This window comes from Zingiber officinale, chromosome 8B (genome assembly GCF_018446385.1).
Source record: "Zingiber officinale cultivar Zhangliang chromosome 8B, Zo_v1.1, whole genome shotgun sequence".
Lineage (NCBI taxonomy): Eukaryota > Viridiplantae > Streptophyta > Magnoliopsida > Zingiberales > Zingiberaceae > Zingiber > Zingiber officinale.
In genome coordinates, this window is record NC_056001.1 from 2,661,087 (window position 1) to 2,683,872 (window position 22,786).

The 22,786-nt window shown below is 35.6% G+C and overlaps 1 protein-coding gene across 2 annotated transcripts in view; it reads right to left on the bottom strand.

Annotated features, from left to right (window-relative positions):
* The window catches only part of LOC122015104 (callose synthase 7-like), a 59,140-nt gene that overhangs the window by 29,822 nt on the left and 6,532 nt on the right, over positions 1-22,786 (bottom strand). For both annotated transcript variants that reach the window (XM_042571793.1, XM_042571792.1), the window contains exons 3-12: positions 16,830-16,942; positions 16,637-16,724; positions 16,421-16,528; positions 16,162-16,329; positions 15,961-16,050; positions 15,779-15,870; positions 15,534-15,678; positions 5,522-5,659; positions 5,320-5,396; positions 5,170-5,254 (exon numbers count right to left, since the gene is read on the bottom strand). In XM_042571793.1, the coding sequence (XP_042427727.1) occupies positions 5,170-5,254; positions 5,320-5,396; positions 5,522-5,659; positions 15,534-15,678; positions 15,779-15,870; positions 15,961-16,050; positions 16,162-16,329; positions 16,421-16,528; positions 16,637-16,724; positions 16,830-16,942 (1,104 nt within the window). The remainder of the gene's footprint in view (positions 1-5,169; positions 5,255-5,319; positions 5,397-5,521; positions 5,660-15,533; positions 15,679-15,778; positions 15,871-15,960; positions 16,051-16,161; positions 16,330-16,420; positions 16,529-16,636; positions 16,725-16,829; positions 16,943-22,786) is intronic.

Here is a 22,786-nt window from a genome sequence, read left to right on the forward strand (position 1 = left end):
GGCTTTCTGTGACCTTGGAGCTAGTGTAAGTCTCCTTTCTTACCCTATGTGCAAGAAATTGGGTTTTAATAATCTCAAATTAACCACCATGGCATTACAACTTGCTGATCATACTTGTCGATACCCAATGGGTGTCATAGAAGATGTGCCGATGGAAGTAGGAGGGGTGCATCATTCCTATGGATTTTGTCATTCTCGGCAGGGAAGAAGATCCTAAAATTCCAGTAATCCTTGCAAGGTCTTTCCTCGCTAATGCAGGAGCACTGATTGATGTTAAGAATCATAGATTGTCATTGAAAATAGGCGAGGAAATGCTAGAATTCGATTTGTCTAAGCCTTCTTATCAAGTCCTAGTTTCTGAAAGTCGTTGCCACAGGGTGGATCAAGTCCACCAAGAAGAAGAAGATTACCACCACTCACAAGAGAAACTGCTAAATGAAGCACCAAATCCGGCGAAAAAAGAAAAACAACCCCGCACCCAAAACAAAAAATACATCATTTCGGCGCATGCCTGGATGAAGGAGGGGACAAGCAAACTTTGCCATGATGAAGGGAGCATCTCCCCTTCAAAACAAAGGCTCCTAGCTGAGCAGTCGAGCTCATGACCTTAAACGAGCGCTTCTTAAAATGCAACCCAAGGGTTCTGTCAATTAATTTCTTGTTTGCATTTCCTATTCTAAAGTTTGAGTGTGTTTATTTTTTTTTTTTTTGTATTTTCAGGATAGTTAGCTTCCATGAGCTGGCCACAAATTTTTCCGTGGGCGTGGAGGCATCCGAGAAAAGGAAGGCCTAAGAAAAATGGTACCGGGGGCAAACAGAGTAAATTTACAGGCTCGGTCGTGTCACCTTCACCTGGCCGTGTCAAGCATCTGCAAGAAGGCATGGGCTAGTCGTGCCCATCAAACACGGGCTAGCCGTGCCCATCAAACATGGGCTAGTCGTGCCCATCAAACACGATTGTGCCTCCAAACTCAGAAGAAGGCATGGCACAATTGTATCATTTGACACGGTCGTGCTTGGAAACAAAAAGAGGCACGACTTGGCTGTATCATTCAACATGGTCGTTCCACACCGAAAAAAAAAATGTCTCAGAAAGACGCATGGCACCGCCGTGCCAGGATTCATAGAAAAACACACGGCACGACCATGTGCCTCGACACGACCATGTCGGTTCAGCGCCACGGGGTTATTTAGCCCCAAACACGGTCGTGCCACCCTAGGGCACGACCGTATGATCCACCTCCCCCTCTCATATTCTTCTCCAAACTCCTTTCTCCTCCACCTCACACTCAAATTTTCTCCTACCTCTCATCAAGAGACCCCCAACTCCCCTCTTTCATCTCCATCTCTTCCAACTCTCAAGCTCCTCACCTACTCCACTTCACAAACTTTACCCCCACCCCCCACCCTCTCAAGAATTTTTCTAGATCTAGATCGTAATCTTTCCACCTTATTCTCCAAGACAAAAGCTCCCTCTTCTACGATTCCTTTCATCTCCTTCTCTTCTTCATCAAATCCCACCTTCCCTTCTAGACTCAATACATCATGTCAGGAATTTTGAAAAGATTGAGAAAGGGTGGTGCATCTAGTGGCGGAGGCGACGATCGTGGCAAGGGGAAAGAAAAAGGAAATGATAAAGATAAAGGGAAGTGGTTAGCACGCTCCGAAGGTAACGACAATGAATTTGAAATTATTTTAAGAAATGATATGCAAAAAACTAGATTTGAAAATCTCATTTCACGTAAATTTTCATTACATTTATTGATGGTTTCTCTCGTTTCGGCCATGTGTATCTGATTTCTCATAAATCTGAAACATTAGATTGCTCCATTCATTATATAAACGAAATTGAGAATCAAACGGAACGTAAAATTAAGACTTTACACACAAACCATGGGGAAATATTTGTCTAATATGTTCAAGATAATATGTAATGATAGAGGGAGTATTAGTGACTCCACAGCAAAATGAGGTAGCTGAAAGAAGAAATAGGACTCTTCTTGAAATAATTAGGTCTATAATGGTGCAGGACAATTTGTAGATATCCTATTGGAGAGATGCATTATTAGCTGCAGTTTATATACTTAACAAAGTATCTTCATAGTCAGTTCCATCTACCCCATATGAACGATGGACAGAAGACCAGGTTTGGATCTATTAGAGTTATATAAATAAGATATTACATAATTTCAGCATGTTTAATTACAACGTAGAACATATACCTATTATGAAACATACTGTTTTGAGCAAGAGTATGTGTCCCAAAACTCCTGAGAAAATAGCTGAGATGAATAAAAAAATCATATGTCAGTGCTATTAACAGTTTGTTGTACACTATGTTGTGTACACATCCCAATATCAGCTATGTTGTTGGCTTAGTCAGTCGCTTCTGATCAAACCCAGGACCAAGACACTGAAAGACGGTAAAAAAGATATTCAAATATCTGAATGTGACAACAGATTATTGTCTTTGTTTTCACGAATCAGATATAAGTCTAAAAGGCTATTCAGATGCAAATTGAGCTGGCACCTGAATGATAAAAAACTACATCAGGCTATGCGTTCTTGCTGAACGGTGGCGTCATCTCATGGAACAGCAAGAAACAAGCTTATGTAGTTTTGTTAACTATGAAAGCTGAATATGTGGCATGTTCAGCGGTTGGACAAGAAAGGTTAAGAAAGTTCCTGAAGCATCTGAAGATTGCTGAGGACTGTCTACTGAGACAGTCAAGCAGCAATAGCTTTCTCGAAGGATCTCAAATATCATAGCAAGGGCAAGCATATAGCTATAAAATATAACTTTGTGAGGGATATTGTGACTAAAAGAAAGGTAATTCTTGAGTATATCCCTACACGCGCTATGCTTGCAGATCCTTTTACTAAGCCAATGAATAGAGAGACATTTAAAGAGCATGTAAAATCTTTTGGACTTTATAGAATGTAATAATATTGTAATAACAATCAGATATTGTGATTTGATGGTGTGATTTGTCATAATTTATTCAGTATATGTTGTCTTTGTTACATTTGGATCGAAGTCTCGATGAGCATATGGCAGGTTGAGATTGGTCCACTCACATGAACAATCGTCTCTGTTTGTTAAGTATAAATAGAGATAAGACCGTCGTTACTTATGGGACAGCTTATGTGGCTATAAACAGAGACATACTCATAAGTTAAGGTCTCTTTAATAATTGTGTCAAAATTAGATCATTTATGTGTTAATAATGTTTGAAATAAATGTACCCACCATTTATTGAATCTGTTGAAAGCCAGATTTGAATTCATGAGTTGAATCCAGGATTAGACATTATGTCTAAATCAAAATTTGTACGATGTTAAATTTAAGAACATGCACTCTTTTTTTAATAAAGAGAACAACATCGTAACATCTGATTCATACCACATGTGTTATTGCGACAATAAGGGTAGTAGAAGAATAAATCTCTGCTTCTCTACTATGTGAGACCCTTGAGATTATAAGTGAATCTCAGTTTTACCTTAAGTGACTATTTAGCTGTTTACTTGAAATTTTAATTAGTGACGGCTACTTTAGCATATATCCTATGGCCATGGATGATTCGGTCTATGAAGTATAACTAGCAAAGCGACTGATTAGAATGAATAGATTCTAGCTAAAAAAGAAGATTAAAGATATTTACATCTTTTGATGTTATTCACCAGTCGACCCATTTCTATTATGTATAAAAATGATTGTAAATATTGAATGTAAAACATACTCTTGACATAATAGTCATTATGGGGGATTAGAGATGTTCATATTGATGTAAATGAAGATTATTTAATCTAGATAAATAGCAAGACATGGATATGTCCAAGATAATAGTTGTGTGCCACCAGGAGATTAGATGTTTCCTAGATAACGGATATGTACCACTAAGAGAGAGGCTATGTGCCGTTATAAGAGTGTCTCTGATTCATTTAGAATAGTAAGCTAAGTAAAACGTAACAATTTTGTTAACAATAATCGCTCATAGAGCGGCTATGTAAGAAAAACAATCTTCTTAGCATCAATCGCTCAATATGCTTGATGTCACATGAACCACTGTAAGTTTTTACAGTTTAAGAATTTCAGTATTCTTGATTTTCATGCTTTAGTATCTACAGTTTTGCACAGTGGAGAATTGCAGTGGTGCTGACAAAGTGAAATAGAGGAAAGAGGAGAGGGTAAATAGTGATTATTAGAATAGAGTAGGGAAGATAGAAACTTGTTGTGAAGAAGAAAAGGAGTTGTTATCATCATGTGAAATACACAACCTCACTATTATAGGAAAAGAAAAACTCAACCTTAAGCGAGAAATCACTTTGACACCAAGTTGAGAGCGACAAGATTATATTTATCAAAAGTGAACTAATACATGTGTACAGAACGCATAATACCACTGTGACTAAATATTTCATGCGGGACTTGTGTTGTATCCACTTGAGAGGAAGGGAGGCCAAACGAAAGAGAGGAGGAAAATAAACCTTTGTCTAATTTGTTGGTGGAACAAAAAATAAGGAAAATAACAAAACAACTTGAATCTCTTTTAATTCTTTCCAAAAGTGGGTGGACGAGAGAAGAAGAGAGAAATGTTGAAAAGAGTAAATTAACCCTGCATGTCTTAGAAATGACAAGATCAAAGATCTAAAGTTATTATTTCTCTTATATCCTCTTCTTTCATTTCTTTTCAACTAGAAAAAAAATCCCTTCCTTTCTTCCTTACTCTCTTTCCTCGAATAGTCTTCATTTCTTTCTCCTCTTCCTACCTCAAGTAGATAGTCTTAACTTGTACCCATGTAGCTATTAACCTATGATCTCAATGACCATTAGTCGTGTCAAGGATACTTAAGGTCTGTAACCCAGAAAAGTCCAACAGTGGTATTGGAGCAACATGATACAACAAAGTAGCACTTGCATGCATTGGAATGTCATATTGGTGATTATCCTTGATACTGGTTTCAAATCTAGAAAGAATTATGCTGCTGTATTGTCAGCATCAAAATTGTGAAGCAAAAAATTTATTTCATAACCATATTTTCTCTACTCAAGATCTTTTAAGAATGACAACTGGCAAACTGAACTATGCAACTTACTTAAAGAGCTTACGCAAAAAATTAAATATTCACTAACAAATAACCATCATTATACTTGGGTATGAAGATAACCTCAGATTTTGTGGCCTTTGGATGCATAAAAAAATGTGCTTGGGGATTAATTGGCCAACCTAAATCATGAAAACACTCCTTTGACCTGCAATAGAGGAATTACTTTGTAAAACACTTGGATAATAGAATTTGAACTAAAAAGTTACTAACCAAAAATATTCATTCAGATCATCGTAGTTTCGCCATCTTGAATGGCTGACACTACCATGTCTGCTCCTTTGTACTTCCTGCCACATTTGAACATAACAGACATCTATTATTGTATAGGTAGTTACAAAGAGGATGCAATAGGAAGATTCAGGTGAATAATAGCATAATAAACACTCAACTTATGTGAGACATATACAAATACCTTTACCAAAACCTTATAGATTGGAGTCACAATATTCTGCAGAAATGATTCTTCTTCGCCTTGATATATAGGTTCAAAGAAAGCACCAGTGACTGAATGAACATTACTGTTTAAGATTCCATCAAGCTCGTTCGCCATCTTATTTGATTTATCAATAACAAATTATAATTAAATTACCATTTAACATACATGAAAAAAATATAACAAGAAATTTGAAGGTTGGAATTTGATGGCAAGTATTAAAAAAATATAACTGATGAAAATAGCCAAGTGTTAGTATCAAAAGAATATAAATACCATGTTGGCAAGAATAAAATAGTAAGTTATATATAGCAGTGTACTGTTATACTATTTATTTTATTTGTTTGTATATCATTTTATTGATGCAGCATGGAAATTGTATTCAAGCACAAAAGAAATAAATACATGTTATTTAGATAGAAATTTTCGATTCTCAAAGGCATTTAGGGTTTTTATGTACAGTTCATGGATCCAAACCACGTTGAGCCCACATTGGTTGGACTTAGATGAAGGCCTTTTAGATGAGTTTCTTGTTACTTCTAGTGAGTCTTTCATTTTTAGTTGTTACTTAATTACAAATTCTGGAGTCATATTTTCTGAGAAAACCTTACTTTTGAGTTGCTCAAATGAAAATACGATTCAGTCATTACCATTAAGAGTTATATTAGGGGAGCTTAGTATATGCTCATAATGAGTTTAAATATTCAGATTTTTTTGCACTCTTACAGATTATAATACTTCATTTACAAAGAAGTGTCACAACTATGCTACCGAGGATACCTTAATTACAATGAAGATGAGATTATTGTAGGAGAGAAAAAGCGTAGAGGAAGACGAAAGGAGAAAGATGGGGAACAGAGAGAGTGGTGAGAGAAAAGATACCAACTATATTTGTTGCGTAAAGAGAGGGCAACACCTCTCAACCTCTAAAACGCGGAAGAAGAGGAAGAGAGAAAAGAGATCGCGCGGAGCAATAAGACAAAGACGCACAAAAAGAGAGCAAACACGAGGAAGGAGAAGAAGAAGAAAAAGAAAAAGAGTTACCGTAGTTCGGCGATGTGCCTACTCCACAAAAACGGCCGAAGCTTTATTAGAATTCTCTCTACACAAGAGAATCACATCTAATGATTCTTATGTTTGTTGTTGTACAATAAGCTTACAATAATCCCTATAAATAACGCTAAATCCCAGATCCGGTAAAATCGTAACAGAATTTTGTTATGAAAAATCACAACAAAATTTTGTTATATAAAATCTTAACAGAATTTTATTACGAAAAATCTTAATAGATTTTTCTTCCATAACATCTCTCATATTAACCTTATCCAAATATGAGTCACCCGTCAACAATCTCCACCTTAACGAATATTCACCCCTTCGAAGAACACGAGTATCTAAATAAAGCTCCACCTGGATTTCTGGGTCTAGACTTCCTTCCTCTAGCATTAAGAGATATGCATTAAAAGGGTGTTTGGCTGCTTATAAGCTCTTCAAATTTGTTTGGTAAATTTTTTTTCAAACAGCTTATAAGCTGTCAAAATAAGCTGTTTTGGAGCTTATAAGTTGTTTTTAAAAAAGTATGGAAGACCCTACTTTTTTAAAAAAAGATCTTATTTTAATAATTTGTTTCTTTAAAATATCCTTATATAATTTCATAAATCCCCATCTTATCCTCCATAAATTTTTATAAGCCTAATATCTTTTTATCTCCGCCGACTTTTCTTCCAACGTTGTGTCATCTTCTCCGCCAACGCCTCTTTCTAATTTTCTCTCCCCCGATACAGAAATTCTCCCAAAACCCTCTATTAATAAAAATCCCAAAACCCTCTATTAATAGTATTATACCCTTTTTGATAATTTTATTAATAAAAAGATCTTATAATACTAAACACATCAATATCTTTAAGTTGATTGTAATAAGTTCACCCAAACACTTTAACAATTTATTTTTAAAATAAGACTTAACAACTTATAAGCTCCTAAAACAACTTATAAGTTGTACGAGCTTATAAGCTATTTTTAATAAGTTTAGCCAAACACCCTCTAAGTTCAAGCAATGCTTGAACTTCTCTGTAGTCACTGGCTTTGTCAGCATATCTGCAGCATTGTCTACAGTGTGAACCATCTCAAGTTGAATTTCTCCGGAAACAATCAACTCTCTGATCTTGTGAAATCTCACATCAATGTGCTTGGTTCTCGCATGATACACTTGATTCTTCGCCAAATAGATAGCACTCTAACTATCACATTACAACTTGACTCCACCTTGCTGAACACACAGTTCTTGTAAGTCATAAAGCTTCCTTTGCTGCTTCAACTGCTGCCATGTACTCGGACTCCGTAGTAGACAATGCAACAATAGATTGTATCATAGATTTCCAACAAATAGGTCCTCCTGCTACAGTGAACACGTATCCTGTAGTAGACCTCCTGTTATCTAAATCTCCGGCATAGTCTGCATCAACGTACCCAGCAACTGAAGGATCTTCCGGTTGTCTACTGAACATGATGTCATAATCAGTTGTATTTCTCAAGTATCTGAAAATTCATTTCACTGCATCCCAATGTGGCCGACCAGGATTTGAGAGAAACTTGCTTACCATACTAACTGCTTGCACCAAATCTGATCTTGTGCAAACCATGGCATAACAACCAACTGCACTGCCATAAAGAAATTTTGACATCTCTTGGATCTCGTCATCCGTCTTTGGACACTGTACGAGATAACTTGAAGTGATGTGTCAGGGGTGTGCTCACCGACTTTGCATTCTTCATGTTGAACTTATCCAGCACCTTCTCCACATAACTACATTGAGACAACCATAATCTCCCTCCAGCTCTCCATCCCAAGAATCTTCTTGGCCTCTCCCAAATCTTTCATGTCAAATTCCTTGCTCAGTAGTCTCTTCAATTTGTCAACATCTTTCATCTTCTTCGCAACAATGAGCATGTTATTTACGTATAGTAGTAAGAAAACCAGTGATTCATCTTCAAGGCTCTTCACATATATACAGCAGTCATACTCACATCTCCTATATCCGTTTTGAATCATGTATGAATCAAAACGTTTGTACCATTGCCTAGGAGATTGTTTCAATCCATAGAGCGATTTCTTCAACTTGCAAATCAACCGCTCTTGTCAGGGCTAACTAAATCCCTCGGGTTGTGTTATAAAAATCTGCTCCTCCAAATTTCCATGAAGAAATGTCGTCTTCACATCCATTTGCTCAAGTTGCAAATCGTGATGTGCCACTAAAGCCAACACCACTCTAATTGATGTATATCTTACCACCGGAGAGAAAATTTCTTCATAGTCAATCCCCTTTCTCTGTGAATACCCCTTTGCTACTAATCGAGCCTTGAACTTCACTTCTCCTTCTGACATTGCTTCTTTCTTCTTGAATATCCACATACACCCTATAGCTTTCTCTCCTTTAGGAAGTTCCACTAGATCCCAAGTTTGATTTTTATGCAACGACTCCATCTCCTCTACCATAGCACCCGTCCACCTGTCCTTCTCATAGTTGTGCATCGCCTCCTGAAAAAATGTAGGGTCTCCGCTACTAGTGATAAGCGCATAAGATACCAAGTCTTCGAATTCGTATCTAGTGGGTGGTTTTACGACTCGTCTAGTTCTACCACTAGCCATAGTGCGATGCTCCGTGTGCTCTGAGCTAGAATTATCAGAGTCATGAGTCTCTAGCTCCACTTGCACAATATCTTTCTCCATGTTGCTCTGTGGTGTTTTCTTTCCTTCTTCTTGAGTACGCTGTAACATAATTTTCTCGTCAAATACCACATCTCTGCTGATCACCACTTTGTTTGCCTTAAGATCCCAAAGCTTGAAGCCTTTAACTCCTTTCTAATACCCCAGAAAAATATACTGCTTTGACTTCACATCCAACTTTGATATTTCCTCATTAGATATGTGCATATAAGCTAGACATCCAAAAACTCGAAGATGAGAGTAATCTACTTGATTCTCTATCCATACTTCCTCTGATACTTTACCTTCTAGTGCTACCCTTGATGATCTATTAATAACATGTTATGTTAACTGCTTTCGCCCAAAAATTCTTTACAAGCCCTGCATTCAGCTTGAGACATCTTGCCTTCTTAATGATTGTCATGTTCAACCTTTCTGCTACCCTGTTCTGCTGAGGTATACTGCGAACCGAGAAATGCCTCATTATCCCATGCTGCTGACAAAATTCTTAAAACTTTGAATCCGTGTACTCAGTCACATTATCTGACCTAAGGCATTTGATCTTCCTTCCGGTCTGATTCTCCACTTCAATTTTCCATAATTTAAACTTTGCAAAAATTTCTAACTTATGATGCATAAAGTATACCCAGACCTTTCGTGAGAAATTATCAGTAAAACTCACAAAATACAAGTACCCTCCATGTGATGCTACACTGGCTGATCCCTAGAGATCCGTATGTATGTAGTCCAGAATCCCCTCTGTCTTGTTTGCTGCCGTCTTGAACTGCACTTTACTCTGTTTCCCAAGAACACAGAATTTGAAGAATTCAAGCTTGCACATTTTGACACCCTTCAACAAATCTCTCTTGTGAAGTTCTAGCATCCCACGTTCACCCATATGCCCTAGTCACATATGCCACAAGATTCAGACTCCACCGAGGCGGCTCCACCTACAATTATAGTCTCTATCAACTTGTAGATGTTTCCTGCTACCTTTTGTCCTTTCATTACCGTCAAAACTCCCTTGCTAACCATCATCACCCCGCTCATTGATTTGTAATTACAAACAATATCATCCAGTGTGCCTAGTGAGATCAAGTTCTTCCTTAGCTCCGGAATATATCTGACATCACATAAAGTTCTATCACACTATCAAACATCTTGATTCTGACATTCCCTATGCCGATAACTTTGCATAACGCATCGTTTCCTATCAACACTGAACCAGAATCCACTGCCTTGTCAAACCAATCCTTGTTTGGAGTCATGTAATATGAACATACAGAGTCTAAAATCCATGCATCCATCAGCTGCTCCGAACTTGACATAACTGATAGCATATCTCCATCACCGCTCTCTGAATTTTCTTCTTCAACTATGTTTGTAGATTTTGTCGAACTACCTTTGTTCTCTGCAACATGTTTCTTTATCTCTGGACAATTTCTCTTGAAATGACCTTTGCCTCCACACTTGTAGCACGTGATCACCTTTTTCCTTCTCAATTTAGAACGAGCCTTGTTGTTGTTACCCATTCCTTGTCGAGATTTACTCCTACCACACTCTTGGTTGCTATTTATCACAAATCCTTCTCCCTGAGAAACTTCATCGCTTGTTTTCTTCCTTTGATGAAAACCTAGCAACGCACCTATGATCTCTTCCAATTTGAGAGTTTCCTTTCTCCACATCAAAGTAGTAACCAAATTCTCGTACGTAGGAGATGAAGGTAGAGAATTCAACAACATCAGCGCCTTGTCTTCGTCTTCGTCTTCGATCTTCACATCAACCCGCTTCAAATCACTTACAATCTGGTTGAATACGTTGATGTGTTGGCTCAGATCGATTCCTTCTGTCATCTTCAGCCCAAATAATTTCTGTTTGAGATACAGTTTGTTTGTTAATGATTTTGACATGTACCGACTTTTCAACTTTTGTCAAACTGCCACCGGTGACTCGTCGTCCATGACATGGTACATCACATCATCCGTAAGACAAAGCCTGATTGTTGATACTGCCTTCGCCTGAAGTTCTTCTCAATCTGATCTCTTCATGCTTTCCGATTTTCTTTCTCCTAGCGCCTTCACTATGCTTTGTTGCACCAAAAAGTCCTTGACCCTTCTCAACTTCACCAGATCAAACTTCGCAGAAGTTGTCCCCGACATGTTGAAAAAATCCGTCAAAACTTGTAGCTCTGATACTAATTGTTGCGCAAAGAGAGGGCAACACATCTCAACCTCTAAAACGAGGAAGAAGAGGAAGAGAGAAAAAAGATCGCGCGGAGCAACAAGACGAAGACGTACAAAAGGAGAGCAAACACGAGGAAGGAGAAGAAGAAGAGAAAGAAGAAGAGTTACCGTGGTTCGGCGATGTGCCTACTCCACAAAACGGCTGAAGCTTTATTAGAATTCTCTCTACACAAGAGAATCACATCTAATGATTCTTGTGTTTGTTGTTGTACAATAGGCTTACAATAATCCCTATAAATAATGTTAAACTCCAGACCCGATAAAATCGTAACAAAATTTTGTTATGAAAAATCGCAACAAAATTCTGTTATATAAAATCTTAACAGAATTTTATTACGAAAAATCTTAACAGAATTTTATTACGAACAATCTTAACAGATTTTTCTTCCATAACATCCCTCATATTAACCTTATCCAAATATGAGTCACCCGTCAACAATATCCACTAAAAATACATATGTCGCAGCTATTTGTGACAGTTTTGTTACATGTTGCAATCTGCAAGCACTATTAAAGTCATCACCAAGACACAATAATGCTGTGAGTAAACCTTGCAACAAATCTAATTTTTCACCCAAGCTAGAGGTCGCTGAGGAAGAAATTATGATGAAATATACCTTCACATGTGTCACAACAGCATAGCGATTGTGTTGCTACAAAAAATATTTTAGTATTGCCTGTGGTTTCAATATTTGTACCAAAGTTTAAGTTAGGATATATCTATGATTTCATGTGTATCATGATAACACGTGTATCAAGTATGCAGGCACAATGAAAAAGATTAACAAGAGTTAGTGAAGTCCAAGTGGATTGAGGACAACTGAACATTTGACAAGAGAAGTCTAGATAGAATTTGGAAGTCCAACAGGTGTTGACAAATGAAATTCTAATAGATCAAAATGGACCAAATACTAAGCAACTGAAAGAAGATTCAACGGTGATACCTCTTGGCAAACGAGAAGTCTAGGTAGAGTGAGAATGGTATAATGTTAAAAGAAAAAAAAAATCCCAAGAGGTGAACTCTTAGCAAGTGAGATGTGAGAGAGCAACTTGTAACTTGGGCGAGGGTAGCTATCTCATTTAGGCGATGACTTGACTAAGAAAAGGTGTTTTAGTATCAAAGTAAATGGAAAAACTTGTGACAGATTAACTTCTATTCCAAGTCGAGTCCACTAGTGATAACAAACATAGATGTTTAGATTTAAGTATTGTAAATGTTAAATGAGATAAAATCTTGGTTAGTGGACGAATAGAATAGAGTTAGTAGAAGATTCAATCAGCACATGATAGAGTCGCAATAAAATTTTGATCAGTCAATTGATGGCAAAGAGCAATGAACTATGGTAAGTAGCAATCAGTGGATGACACAGTCAAGATTCGGGATATTGGCTATGGTCAGTCGATAGATGGTAAATAGCAGTTGACTGATGATATAGTCAACAAATAATGTCTTCAACGGATAAAGATGAGATAATGATTTAGTGGATTTGATCACGACTGTAGATGGTCCAATCATGGTAAGTACGAATTGCACTATAAAAGTTAATCTAAGACATCTCAAACAAAATATCCAAATGTGCTCCATTCTCAATAAGATTTTGCGGTTTTCAAATTTGTCACAACAAATGTCTTAAACACAGAAACTCAATCCAATTTTTGTTTTCTAATGAATTGTTTTCCTTGTCCCTCTCCAACAAATTCAGTTATGCTTCTCCACTACAACAACTTCTACTCTCTCTCTTGACCCCTCTAGCTAGCGACCCCTCTAGCTACCCATCCCTTTCATAAAACCTAAATCCTCTCATCCTTCCCCATTTCCTCACTTCTTCCAACTGATTATAAAACCCATCAACCATTAAGGGGATAAACAAGTAGAGCCAAGTTTGACTCTATTCAAGCTTGTTTATTAAAAACCTTATCAAGTTGAGCTGGGCTCGAGCTTTTTATCAAGCTCAACTAATAGTGTTGTTATCAATGTCTGATCCATGAAAATTTATATGCTATGTCCTTTTAGCATATTATGAATAATTTAATATTATAAAATTTTATATATTGCTATATTTGTATTTGAAAAAAATAAGAAATGAATTTATAATTAAATTTTAGACAAATTAATAAATAAGTTTGTTCATAAATTATTCATGAACTTTTTATGAACGTTAACAAACCGAGCTTACTAATGCTTAAACTTATTTATTTTATATATTTTACTACTAAGCGAACATAAACATCCTTTATTATTCCAGACACAGATTGTTCATTAACATGTGGTTAATTTGCAACCAAATTAGCCATTCCCTTTTCTTCCAATCAACTGCCTTCCTACAGTCGCCTACTATTTCTCCTCTTCTGCATCCAACCAACCACCTCCCCTTCATCTCCTTCCCCCTTTCACTCCCTCTCTAGTCGTGTGCCACCACCTCATCTTTTCCTCCATCTCTCTCCTTTCTCCCTCTCTAATAGCCAAATCAATGACCCTTTGCCACTTTGTGTGGCAATCTGTGACCTCGACCCTCCTCCCCAATGACCAACATATTTAGAGAGTATTTTTGCATTGTATTCATTTAGATTTGTTATTGAACTTAGAATTGGAATGAAATGTTAGTTTAATTCATTATTTTTGTCGTGTTGAATTAATCCAAAAAGAATTTTGTTTTTATATGAAATTATTTATTTTCCTCTTGAGGGTAAAATATCACTCATCCTTCATCACAAACAACTTCACTGCAATAAAAATGCATACAAAAAAAACTACATATAAAAATTATGAATTTTATTCGTGCTGAAGGAAAACAATCATAAATGAACAATTTTGCATCAAATAATCCATTTTCTCCTATTAGGGGCAAAAGTCATCAATCCTCCATCATAAATAGCACACTTATATCACATGAAACATTCACAACTAATACTACAATTGTAATCAAAAAATTAATACATCATAATAATTTAGCTTTGAGAATGGCAATCAAACAATTTCAATGAAATTGTTCATTTTTGTATTTTGATGGCTAATGTCACCCATCTTTTATTACAAACAAGAATCCTTTTATATAAAAAAAAAAGTTACTTGGACACTATGAACTTTCCCCTTCAATAATTATCAGAGGTGCACAACTCTATAATTACTATTTTTTACTTTATCTATAAAATTATAGCACAATGAAAACAGATACAATCATGTAATATCAATATTTTTTCCTCAGTCTACAAAAAAAAGTCTTTTAAAATCTGAACCACATAATTCTTTTTGGTTAATACTATGATTTACTTCATAAAATGAACATAATGTTAACAAACAAGTTCGATAATCAGATCAATAAGAACTTTATGTTTGTCAGATGCTAAAAATATAAAAAATAATCAAAGCAATCATAGTATCTTTTATATGGTAAATAAAATAAAATAAAAACCATGATAAGAGGGATTAAGATGTCTTTTATTATCAGTTGTTATGTTAAATTTGCCCACATAGAATCCCTAGGACTGCGTACAAAGTTTAGACCCACCACTTAGACTAGAGATCCATTTTTGACATAATAATATTGTTTAATTAATCAACACATGGTAATTATATAGATATAATTGCCCCTGATGAAAGTTGATGTTGCATATGTGACACTTATATGGTTGATCAAAGTGACAACATTATTCTTATCAATCTTAAAGCATGAATTAACTGTTGAACAGTTTGGGCATCATGAAATGTACATGGTATGAATAATAGTTTCTAGTATAGTAGATCCTATGAAGGTTATAGATGTTCATATTCACCCTGGATAGTGACAAACACCTTACTATGTATTATGAAATGATAAAAAATGGAAAAAAAAAAACATTTTAGCCATAAAATATGATTTTTAATAATAATTACATCCCAACTGAACTTTCTCTATTCACAATTTTAGATTGGATTTTACATTCTTGTTAACAGAACATCGGATAAGAATTTTAGTATGCATTACGCAAGAGTCACTAATGTATAAAACAAAATTTTAGTATGCATTAAGCAAGAGTCACTAATGTATAAAACTACACTTACATGATGGAATATGTAGCAAAGGCATTCAGGCATAAACCGAATATTTGAAGCCTCGCCCCAAATAAGGAAGTACAAACCAATATAAAGAAGTTCCCGTTGTTGCGCATCCTCATGAACAATACCGGAAGCCTCAAAACTGGAAGGCCTGTTTTGAATATTGTAAAATTATCGATTGAAATCATGTGGTTTAATTTGCATGCTGTCTTGAAGTAACCAACTAATTATATATATTATATATAACTCACTTGATGTTACAAGGGCAATGCAAATAGTCACACCATGAACGATAATTCTTAAAAACTTGCTTTGCCAGTTTGCTCACAGTTGTACTATCCAACTGTAAATAGGAGGGGTGAGCTATAAATGCACATAAAAGTAAACATGCCAAGCTCTGGGCATAGGAATACCATTGCAGGAACATAATTACCAGTGCATAATCATCCTGGGTTCTTTTCCTTATGTCAATATTTGCAAGTAACAGAACCAAATGTTCTCGTTGATTTGCGACATTTCCTTTCTGCACTTACAGAAATTGTATTTTCTGGTTTATCAACTGAATAACAAAAAATTGGGCCAGTATAATTTGCACAGAAGAAAGATTGCGTTCATAAAAAACTATGCTCTTTACTTGAAAACGAAACACAATTCCAAGCCAGTCTAGCAAATCATGAATAGAATGATCCCCATCATTATGCACCAAGGTATTATTAGTTAGGTTTTGTGAATTTGCTGTGGACTGCAATCTGGGTCTTGGAAGGTTATCCACTTTACGCAATGCAGACAATGCAGCTCGTATCTGTAAGGACCACAATGTTAAAAGGGAAAAGTAAAAAAAAAAATAATTCACAGTGCTACACAAGCAAGAAGGAAATATATAGGTAAGCCACCTCTGGAAGCTCCATGATTTCAGAAGCACCAGAAACATGAAGAGGAAGAATGTTGAACTGTGCAAAGTGACCTTTTTTTCTCTCGACTTCTTTGGCATACCTCTTTATCTGCAAGAATGGATTCAGTTACTGGATTATTGTTTTCTATATTCATATTAGATAGAAAATATACAAAATGTCAAAAGAGCATGTATACTCCAAAAATTTAAGACAAACCTCATCTTCTACTCTCTCAGGAGGTACCACAGTCTTCAGAACATCATGTAGCACAGATAAAATTTGATAATGTTTAGCCATATCAGCACTGTACAAGCATAGATTGGCGTGTAGCAGTAAGATGTAATAGTATTTTATAGAAAAAATTTCTGATAAGTACAATAATCAAAAAGTCTATCTATGATAGTCTTACGGTTTTATTTTAGCAGCACCTTCCTTGATGTAAGTTTCATAGTAACGCTGATAGTACTTTTGTATTTCTTTTGGATCATTTCTAGCGAGTTGTGGCCTTGTTTCAGCTTCATCCTGCAGTCACATGAGAAAATAAATTTAACAAGATTACTAAAGACCACATAAGTAGAAGAACAATGATCTGGCAAGTACTTGTTTGACTGTGCTAGTTAGAAAACTGCCTCGCACTCAAATTAAGGTAGGATATATGACACTTTTGACAGAAAAGAATAAAAATATATGCTAGAATGGTTCAAAGTCACATTGATGTCAAGCGTGTATAAAGTGAGAAGCCCTTGTTCCACTCCAGAACCAAAATGCAGCACTGTAGCAGAACACCACACCATCTTTCTCACATCAGCATCAGCCCTCTCAACCTCTTCTTTGGCAAATACTAACTAGCTTTGTCCAACTTGGAGCAAAAAGGTAAAATAGTGGATAATATGCAGAGCTTACGCTAGATGTGTTGAATCACTTACCTTGAAAATTTCCCCCAATACGGAATTTTCACTTCTATGATACAACAAAGACAAAAAAAATCTAGATCTTTCTTCAAAACTTTTATGCTAATATAGTATGCCACTGTGCCAAAACTTTGCCTCGGATTATCTTGAACAGCAAATTTTTTTTTTCTTCCATTACTGGTGCAAATTTATAGAATATTACTTGACTCTTCGAAATAAATACCAAACCACTAAATGGAAAGCAAGCACAAAATTAAAACATAACAAACAAATTTTTCCATATAAAAATTAAGTCATGCCCTGAAAAAAGCAACAGTCATGCATTTAGGAATATAAATATTACCCCTCTATCATCATTTATTACAAATTTAATTTAATCATCTGATCCTCCTGCAAGATGTTATGTTAATCCCACAATGGGATATAACAAATGGTATTTAAAACTACTATATATTACAACATAGTAATAAGTAAGCTTGGATTCAAAGTTTAAGTTAGTGGAAATATTTCTAAATCTTGAAGAGTCATAATCTGGAACTTCACACCATGACTTCTTAATATAGAACTAGAAATAAACTACAAATAAATTTGACAAACATGGCCAAGAAGTTCAACAATATTTATTGTGGAAGACAAAGTGATCCACGTTCCTAGTCCTACATTGACGGATGTGGTAGTCCACGAGTGCTTATATTGAGAGGAATCTATTGGAATCAATGTGAATGAGAAATTAAATCTAGATCATTGGATCAAGATTGAAAAATCTTGTTCATCCAACTTGAAAGGTTTAAGTGCCTCTTCATTGGTTCAGTCTGAACCATTGATTTCAAAAAAGAAGGCATCTAATGAAGAGGTATTGTGTCTCTTGGGAAAGGATGCAATCTAGACCATCAAATTGGATGGATGAGATATAATTGAACCAAGAGGTTTTTATACCCTTTCATTTGGTATAAATAAGATCCCTCACATTCTCAATTTTCATTCCAATAAAAAGCAAAGCAAGCATTGCATTCCATACTTGCATTTGGAGAGTTCGAGAAGCTTCTTCGGTTCGGAGGTCTTACGATTTGCAGTGCTGTTATCGCAAAATAAAGTTGTTGTATCTTAGGAGACGATTGCCGTATTTTGTGAGCACCGTGTGCGAGGCAAATTCGTCCTAAAGAGATAGAGTTAAACTCTAGCCTCGACTTCACTAAAGCGATGTTATACCGTCATTCTGTCCGCGCTCAGATTGCACCTCCACCAGATCCAACAATTTTAAGACGAATCTTTTCCGTACAATCTTGATGAATTCATCATCGACGGCTCCTGTTCCACTGGCACATATGGAAAATGGAGAAGTTTACAGGTACCGATTTCAAGAGGTGGCAGCAAAAGATATTGTTTTACCTAACCATGTTGAACCTTGCGAGATTCTTATGTGAAGATGCCCCCTCAATATCGGCGAGACTGATAAAGGAAAGAAGGTGGCATATGATGCTTAGAGACACAATGACTTCTTATGTCGAAATTATATCCTCAATGGCTTGGATAACACGTTATACAATGTGTATAGTCCAATGTCAACTGCAAAGGAATTATGGGAATCTCTCGAAAGGAAGTACAAAACAAAAGATGTTAGACTAAAGAAATTCATTGTCGGCAAATTTTTAGACTTCAAGATAATTGATTCCAAAATTGTGACAACTCAAATTCAAGAGTTGCAGTTAATCCTACATAATCTGCATGCTGAGGGCATGATAATGAATAAGTCCTTTCAAGTTGACGTGATAATCGAGAAACTTCCAACTTCATGGAGAAAATTCAAAAATTATCTAAAGCACAAGCGAAAGGAGATGGGACTTAAGAATCTGATTGTAAGAATGCGGATTGAAGAAGACAATCGCAAGCAATCAAAATCAACAAAAATGCCTATATTTGCAAAGGCAAATATGATGGAACTAAACACTGGCAAGAAGAGAAAGTATCCTGGCAAAGGGCAGAGCCAAGGGAGGGCCAAGAAGTTCCAAGGAACATGTCACAACTATGGCAAACCGAATCACAAGGCAAAGACGACAGACGTCAAAAGAAAGTCACTCGAGTGCACATGACTGAAGATAAGTTAGTGTCAATCAGCGTTTGAAGTGACAAGTTGTGCCGTCCGAAACTGTCGGAATTTACCATTCCAGTGCGTAAGTGAAAACGGCACCCCAAGTGAATAAATTCTGTGTGCAGTCATTTGCGTGCGATCAATGATCGCAGGACGCCTCCGCACCGCCGGAAGCGTCGCCAAATGCTTCCGGCACAGGCGGAGGCATCACGCGACACTTCCAGTGCTCCCGGAAGCGTTCCACGATGCTTCTGGCGCCCCCAGAAGCACAGCAGGACGCCTCCGTCGGTGCCAGAAGCGTCGAGCGACGCCTCCGCCGGCCTCGGAAGTGTCGCACGACGTCTCCGCCACCGCCAAAAGCATCGCACAATGCTCCTAGCGCCGCTCACAGGTGCGTACTGTTACGAAAGAAAAAAAAAACTAATTTAAACAATTCCCAACTGAAATGTGATATTTTGAATAAACTTTCATAAATTCTAATTAAATTATCCCTATAATATATATATATATATAATTTTTAAAAAAATAAAAAAATATTAATTGATATTATAAAAATTCTTTTTTACGGTTTTAAATTTTACTTAAAAATTCTAATAAATCATATTTATATTCTAATAATTTTTTATTATAATTTTTTATTGTTTAATTGATATTTTTTTACTATTTTAAATATATAAGATTTAAACTAATAATTAATTCAATGAATAAACAATTAATTTATATAATTATGATATATTAATTTTAATTCGAGTTATTAATATATTTTTAAAGAAAATTATATTTAATTATTTTTTCTAACCATATTAAATTGTTCAAAGAACTTATATAAAATTAATATATAACTTATTTTTTAATTATACACAATAAATATATTTATTTAATAATTACTATATATAAATAAAAAAGTACCGAAACTGTATCGACACTACACTATATGATACCAAAATCGTATCGTTCCAGTCTGGAACCGAAACCTCAGCACAAGTCGAGATTTTAAACCTTGGTGTCAATAGGCATGTCAGAATTAGACCCGACTGTCGTTGTATTTGAAGCTAACTTAGTGGGTAATTCAAGGCAGTGGTGGGTCGATATTTGTGCCACACGGCACATTTTCTCTAACAAGTCTCAGTTTTCAACTTACACCCTAGTTAATGGGAGAAAACTAATCATGGGCAATTCTGCAACTTCCAACATTGTTGGTCTTGGCAAGGTAGTACTGAAGATGACGTCAGGCAAAGAAGTGACCCTAATCAATGTGCTTCATGTTCCCGACATCCGAAAAAATCTAGTGTGGGCTCTTGTCAAAGCTGGTTTCAAGATAACGTTTGAGTCAAATAAGTATGTATGGATAAAAATGGTCAATTCATGGTAGAAGGTCCATGGAGAACGGTCTATTTAAAATGAATATAATGATTGTACACCATGAATTCAATGGCAAAAAAATTATAAATTCTGCTTATTTGGTCGAGTGTTCTAATTTATGGTATGTTAGACTTGGACATGTAAATTATAATACTTTGCAACAACTTGTGAATTTAAATTTATTGTCAACTCCTTATGAGTTATAGAAGGGTCATAAGCCTTCTATAGATCTGAAAGTGTGGGAGTGTTTGGCTAAGGTGGAAATACCTAAGCCAAAGCAAATCAAAATAGGACCAAAGATAATCGATTGTATTTTTATTGGATATGTCAATAATAGTAGTACATATTAATTTTTAGTGCACAAATCAACAGTTCTTGATGTACATGTTGGAACAACAATTAAATCAAAGAATATTATATTTTTTGAAGATATCTTTCCTTGTAAAGATAGGAACGAAGAAAGTTCAAATAAAAGAATATATGAAATTGCGAATATGGATAATCTTAATCTTAGAAATAATGAAGAACCAAGACACAGTAAGAGAGCCAAAATAGTAAATTCATTTTGTCCTGATTTCATGACTTATATGTTGGAAAATGAACCAAGATCAAGTCTCAAGGCTCCCTTTTGAAAAGAAGCCATCAATAGTGAAATAAATTCCATCATACAAAACTATACTTGAGAATTGGTAGATATTCCACTTGGAATCAAGCCTTTAGGATGTAAATGGATCCTAAAGAAGAAATATAAGACTGATGGAACTATTGAATAGTACAAGGCAAGACTAGTGGAAAAGGGATTCAAACAAAAGGAAGACCTTGACTTCTTTGATACCTATTTACCAGTAACAAGATCACATCCATTCAAGTACTCATTGCTATTGATGCAATACATAATCTTGAGATACATCAAATAGATATGAAAACAGTCTTTCTAAATGGTGAATTAGAAGAAAAAATATATATAAAGCAACCTGAAGGATTTGTGGCTGCAGGACAAGAAAATAAGGTGTGTAGACTCGTGAAGTCGGCATATGGATTAAAAGAAGCACTGAAACAGTGGCACGCGAAATTTAACAAAACTATGATGTCAAATGGATTTAAAATAAACAAGTGTAATAAATGCATATATATCAAAGGCACGCGACACACCTAACTCGTTTGTCATTATCTGTATGATATACTCATCATGGATAGTAATCATGATATAATAGGACTACTAAAAAGATGTTGACCAAGAACTTTAATATGAAAGATATGAGTATAGCGGACGTTATACTCAGATTAAGATTGATAAGACATTAGATGGAATTATCCTTTTCTCATTATATTGAGACAGTACTAAGAAAATTTAATGCATATGATCTTTCTCCGGTAAAAACATTAATCAACTTAAGCTTGCATTTGGCTAAAAACCATGGTGAACCTGTATCCCAATTGGAATATTCGAGGATAATTGGCAGTTTAATGTATATCACTAACTGCACACGTGTGGATATTACACAGTCAACAAATTAAGTATATTTACAAGTAATCCAAATAATGACCATTGAAAGACATTAATAAGGGTTCTTAAATATTTAAGATACACTTTAGAGTGTGGATTACACAATATGAGATATCCAACAGTACTAGAAAGCTATTGTGATGCAAATTGGATATCTGATACAAAAGATTCTAAATCCACCAGTGAATATGTATTTACCATTGGTGGTGGAGCAGTGTCCTGGAAATCCATGAAACAAACGCGCATAGCTCGATCGACCATGGAATCTGAGTTAATAAAGTCGCAGAAGAAATTGAATGACTTCATAACCTCTTAGAAGATATCCCATGTTGGGATAAGTCAGTGTCTGTCGTGATGATACATTGTGATAATTGTTCGGCAATTGCAAGAGCACAAAATAGCATGTATAATAAGTCACGACATATTCGTCAACGACACAATAACATTAGGTAGTTGATCTCTAACGGAATTATTTATTATGTCAAATCGAAGATAAC